The sequence below is a fragment of the Topomyia yanbarensis genome, chromosome 1, assembly GCF_030247195.1.
Source record: "Topomyia yanbarensis strain Yona2022 chromosome 1, ASM3024719v1, whole genome shotgun sequence".
In the NCBI taxonomy this organism is placed as follows: Eukaryota; Metazoa; Arthropoda; class Insecta; order Diptera; family Culicidae; genus Topomyia; species Topomyia yanbarensis.
In genome coordinates this window covers 49,717,620-49,723,456 of record NC_080670.1, presented here as the reverse complement: position 1 = coordinate 49,723,456, position 5,837 = coordinate 49,717,620, and the positions used below count along the sequence as shown (strand labels likewise).

At 38.4% G+C, this 5,837-nt stretch overlaps 1 protein-coding gene across 2 annotated transcripts; it reads left to right on the top strand.

Annotated features, from left to right (window-relative positions):
* The first annotated feature begins 648 nt into the window (after window positions 1-648).
* LOC131677574 (putative nuclease HARBI1) lies at window positions 649-2,237 on the top strand. 2 transcript variants are annotated; one of them, XM_058957463.1, is made up of 3 exons: window positions 649-1,177; window positions 1,395-1,608; window positions 1,696-2,237. In XM_058957463.1, the coding sequence occupies exons 1-3, from the start codon at window positions 758-760 to the stop codon at window positions 2,136-2,138; spliced, it is 1,077 nt and encodes a 358-aa protein (XP_058813446.1). In that variant the 5' UTR covers window positions 649-757; the 3' UTR covers window positions 2,139-2,237. The 2 variants fall into 2 exon arrangements, with proteins under 2 accessions (XP_058813446.1, XP_058813445.1); XM_058957462.1 differs by having other exon boundaries at window positions 1,395-2,237.
* Window positions 2,238-5,837: the final 3,600 nt, after the last annotated feature.

Sequence of the window (5,837 nt, the reverse complement as noted above, 5' to 3'; positions counted from 1 at the left end):
CCAGGCATGCACAAGAACGGTGCTGCTCCGTTTCCTATTGCTGTGCACTGACTCATAATGTGCCAGAACTAAATTCATTGAGCTAGTGCTTGCGCTGGTTTCCGATGAGCTAGAGTTAGCAAGTAGCACGAGCACCGATGAGCGAGAGCTCTCGCTAGCACGGTGATAGCTAGCACGCTGCACGGAGCTATAGCTCAGCTATAGCAAAAAAGAATAAAAAACAACACGTTAGTATTAGTAATGATGCCTGCATCGTTTTTTCAGCAACCTGTCGCACATTCACCAACGCATATTTCTTGCTTTGTCCTATTCTTTCGTTCCATAGCTTACACTACTGCACCGTTCTAGCTCATCGGACAAGCTTACCGTGCCAGCTCATTAGGGCCCCTTACACGAGGCGCTAGTAGTGTCATTACTGAGCAGTAATGTCACTTTTAATGAACGTGTAAGGCGAGTAATGACGGAATTTCCATACAATTTCAGTAATGTCATTACTTAGTAATGACACTTTTATTGTGCGTGTAAGGGCCCCTAATAGGGCCCCTTACACGAGCAATAAAAGTGTCATTACTAAGTAATGACACTTCTGCTTCGCCTTTCATCATTCCCACAATACTGCTCATCATTACTGCCACAGCCTTACACGCGCATTATTTCTGTCATTACTGTTTTCGGTAAGAGGAAATCAAGGCAGTGCAAGTAGTGCAAGTTCACCTTCCGAATAAATTGGTGTGTATGGAAATTTCTTGGTACAAACATGGAGTCACGAAAAAAAGCATGTATTGCTATAATTATATCGCTTGCGGCTGAACGGCGTGTGGTTCGACGATGTTGGATGAAAAAATGGTTGGAGAAAAGAGACCAATATACACACGTCCGTTTATTAAGAGAAATCAGTATAAGTGATGAGGAAGACTTCCGGAATTATTTTCGAATGAACAAGGAAACATACGAAAAATTGCTCAAAATGGTACAACCGCACATTTTTAGGCAGGACACCGTGATGAGACGTTGTATTTCTGCTCACGAAAGATTGGCGGTGACTCTACGGTATTTGGCGACAGGACGAAATTTTGAGGACCTCAAATTCTCTGCGATAATATCCCCAGCTTCAATCAGCACTGCAATCGTCGAAACATGCGAGGTGTTTATTTACGTTCTACAAGAATACATGAAGGTCAGTCTGCATTAATCTTTCGACAAACATTTGATGCACATTCCCATGCACCTCCATTATTTAACACAGGTGCAGTTGTACGATTGGTTATGAGAAATCCTCAAGAAAATCGTACCATGATAGCAATAACATACAATGTTCAATTCCTATTCGGAACATTTCATATGTTCTAAAACAAATATAATTTTGTTTGGTAATGGCTTATTCTCTATTTCAGTTCCCCAATACGCCTCAAGAATGGCAGAACTTATCCAAAGATTTCGGGATGTTGCATGGCTTCTATAACTGTGTAGGATCGATTGATGGCAAACACATTGCGATTCATAAACCGGAACACTCAGGAGCGTTATATTACAATTACAAAGGGTTCTACAGTATAGTGTTGTTAGCTGTAGCCAACGCGAGAAAAGAATTTATAATGGTTGATGCAGGTATGAACGGCAGAATTTCTGATGGGGGAGTATTTTATTACTCCAAGTTTGGAGAGCTTCTAAAGGAAAACAAATTAAATTTGCCAGATCCAGCACCGTTACCTGGAACTTCTGATAAATTTCCGTTCGTTTTTGTTGCCGACGAGGCTTTTGCTTTGGACGTCAATGTTATGAAACCTTATGCCCTGAAAGCGCTTGACAAAAATCGTCTAGTATACAACGAAAAACTGTCAAGAGCCCGCGTTACAATTGAAAACGCTTTCGGAATCCTGGCTTCCAGATTTGGAGTGTTCCAGAAGCCAATATATTTGAGTCCTGAGAAGTCAGCAATCGTAACAATGGCAGCCTGTTATTTGCACAACTTTTTGGCGCAGGAAAATCCAGATTATTTTCATATCAATTGCTGCGAAGAATCCTGTGACAGAACCATTCCAAGTGTAAAAAGCACATTAAGCAGAAATTCTACAACGAATGCGAAAGAAATAAGAGAAAAATATTGCAGTTACTTCAATCACGCAGATAATAAATAAAAATATTCTTTTTGTTCTTCAATTATAAATCAAGCGAATCTTCGCATATACACCAAATGACATTTCTAGAAAACTTATTGAAATGGTCCTATGTGCAGTGAGACCCTTTACATTCCAGCAAAGTTCAACCGGAAATGAGCCGGAATTCCGGCTGGTTCCAGTTCGCACACTGGCTCCAGCGACACAACCGATTCTAGTTAGAATCGGTTGTGTCACTCGAGCCGGAATACTAACTGTAACTCCGGCTCATTTCCAGCTGAACTTTACTGGGATACACTGATAAAAATCACACTGTAAAACCACAGGAAACTTTCACGCAGAAAAATGGATTTTACATTTAACAAGATGTTGGATCAAACTCAACAAACTTGTTTATTATCTGAAGGCTAACAAACATTTTTGTTGATTTAAACCCGGAATGTTTGTTGAAATTTTGCATCAAATGATTAAAAATCATTAATACGACATATTGTGCCATTGAATGTTGTTTGCCATGCTCTTGACTCGCAGAGTATGAACTTTCCATATAGCATTCACGCAAAAAAACATGTAGTGCATATTCGTTGTCTAACGACAAAACGACATACGCGCTGAAGTCAAAATGATCATGTTTGTTAATGGAGCTGTCAAAATACCAGCAGAATAAAAAAATTATGAAAATCTTGAAATTCTTTTCAAAAGTTTTATTTGCGAACCAAATTCAATCGTCAAAGTGTTAGAAAAGTTTTTTTACACCGAATGAAAATTTTTAATTGGGTCATTAAATGAAAAAAAATCTTTTTATTACATAAATCGATAAAGCTGATTTTCGTGATTACAACAATGTTTTTTCCAACTCAGGAAACGTGAAAATAAATTTTAAATTTAAAATAAAGAAATATTTTGACAGTCTTGATTTGACACATTTGACACTTTGACATATCGAATTTCACGACAAATGATACCCTGTCAGAAAAATGAATACATGTTACCCGGTTTTCCCGCAGGGTTATTTTTATTTGACACAAACACCATGCAATATATAGTTTTTTTTCGTTTTGGGTGTTGTCTTGATAGGCCAGATGTAAACAACCGCAGTGTTCCTATGTATGGTTGTCTATGTTTACAGATGATTTATTTTAAAAAATTAAAAAATCGGTTTTACGTATTACAACGATTTTTTTTAAATAATGTTATATTATGTATGGTGGACCTAAAATTTATCGAATGGATCGAAAAACTATATATAGCTTAATGACCCAATTATAATTTAAAGATATTTAACAAAAGTAATTTATTTTCAAAAAAATAAGACTGGAATTTAAAGAAAACCAACTTTCTCCCTCGTACCTTCGGGTTTCTTCAAGAAATATTAAGTTTTTACTGGGTATCCATTGATTTTGTTCACGATAGGTTGGTGTGGCGGCACTAGTGTTTATCGTATATTAATTCAAATGTTTACACACGTTTTTTTAAATATGCTTTTTGGATCATGGATGTCTGTTCTCTGTTGTTTGACTGCGTAGAGGTATAACCGCTGTCAATTTAGTCGAACTCAGCCACTAAAAACATGGTAGAGATATCCCAACTACCTTAAAAACGTTAGGTATTTTTACACAAGTTGAATGCTGAAGATTGGCGTCTGTTCTCTGTGGTGGAAACTAATTGGTAGAATGTTTGGACGCAAACAGTTTTTTTAGATCGTTTTTGAAAATTTTCAAGTAAGTATCTAAATAAACTTCTACAAACTATTACCATATTTTTCCTGCATCAAGTGTGTATCAATTTTACAACCACAATATTATAGTTTCTCCAAAATCCCAAGTTTTAATATATCCCTCGTAAATTTTAATTCACGTTAGCCACCACCGAAGCAGGGCCATCTCTTTAATATTTTCATGAAAGTATTACCTAATTGGTAATTTCTACCTACATTGGTAATTTTATAGCGGACCCTGCATGACCAGAAATATTAACAATACACCAATTATTGATCAATATCACAGAGAACAGACGTCCATCTTCAGCATTCAACTTGTGTAAAATCTCTAACGGTTTCGAAGGTAGTTTGGATATCTAAACCAGGTGCGCTACTGTCGTCATGTTTTTTTGTGGCTGAGTTCGACAGAATTGACAGCGGTTATTCCTCTACCCAATCAAACTAGTCCGGAACCGATTCGGACTTCCAGCATGAATTCCAGCTCAAATGCGTCAACCGATAGAGTCGGAATCGGTTGTTTTCTTTGAGCTAGATTCCATACTGAATCCATTCAGGATTTCGAACCGGTTCCGGAATGGATTTGACGGATAGTTGGGATAGGTTGGTGTGGCGGCGCTAGTGCTTATCGTATATTAATTCAAATGTTTACACACGTTTTTTAAATATTTTTGTTCGATCATGGATGTCTGTTCTCTGTGTCAATATATTGATCGTGTAAGCCCAGTTAAGCTCAGTCGGAAATGAACCGGAATTCTGGTTGGTTCCAGTTCGTATTCCGGCTCCAGTGACACAACCGATTCTAGTTAGAATCGGTTGTTGCACTGGAGCCGGAATACGAACTGGAACCAGCCAGAATTCCAGTTCATTTCCGGCTGAACTTTACTGGGAAGGATGTTTTGAAAATATGAGTACCACGATTGTACTAATTTGCTAGGTATATCCAGTTTACCGTGTATACGCTATCCCGCCATTTTGAGTTACATTTTCGTGAAAAAGATACGCTTTTAAATCGACTGTAATCGAATATTCTCAAACATGGAGATGATTTCTGATAGCGAAAGCGACGTAGAAACCTCAAAATCCAAACATGATAACATTTTGCGTCAATTCATTGAAGTCTATGAACAGAAACCGGAACTCTGGAACGCAGCACATCCGCTGTATACAAATAAGGTCAGGAAGCAGAAGGCATTACAAGCGTTGTTGCCCATATACCAGCAACTACAACCCGACGCCGACATAAGTAAAGTTAAAAGGAAAATTAACACACTCCGCTCTAATTACCGGAAAGAGTTAAAAAAAAAACGATTCAAAGAGATCAGGAAAGGGCACTGACGAAATATACTGCCCCACGTCCTGGGTATTTGGAGCGTTGCGATTCCTCCATTTTAACGAACAACCGGTGAGCTCTACTTCAAAATTGCCACAGGTTTGTAACAATTTAATTAACTAAAATTTATAAGCCTTATTTTCAAAATCCCTTTTATTAGGAATCGTGCAAAGAGGAATCCCATTCGTCAAGGTCATCCATTAATCCTGTTCAAATTATTCCTAAAAGGAAGCGTCCTGACAGACAATCCCAACAAACCGAACTATTAAGTTTGGCATGCAAGTATTTGGAAAAGGACTCGCCACAACAGGACCACTGGCAAAGTGTGGGAAAAGTTTGGGGAGAAAAAATGGCTGCCTTGGATCCCCATCAGCGAGTTTTTGCTGAAAAAGCAATTAACGACATTTTGTTCGAAGCTACGCTGGGCAATTTAAGCAAAGAACATCGGAATCCAACGATATCGCCAACACCTGTGGTCTATTCGGCTATTCGCAAGCGTAACTCAACACCTGCTAGAGAAGAAGCGGATTGCTACGGTCCTGAAAAAAACTGTGCGATGGCATCACAATCACCGACGCTCCACGGTGCATTCTTCTCAGCCAAAACGCCACAGAACTCCCCACCTTACAATGAAGAAACACTTCACGATCGGTCCATAAATATTGGTAAA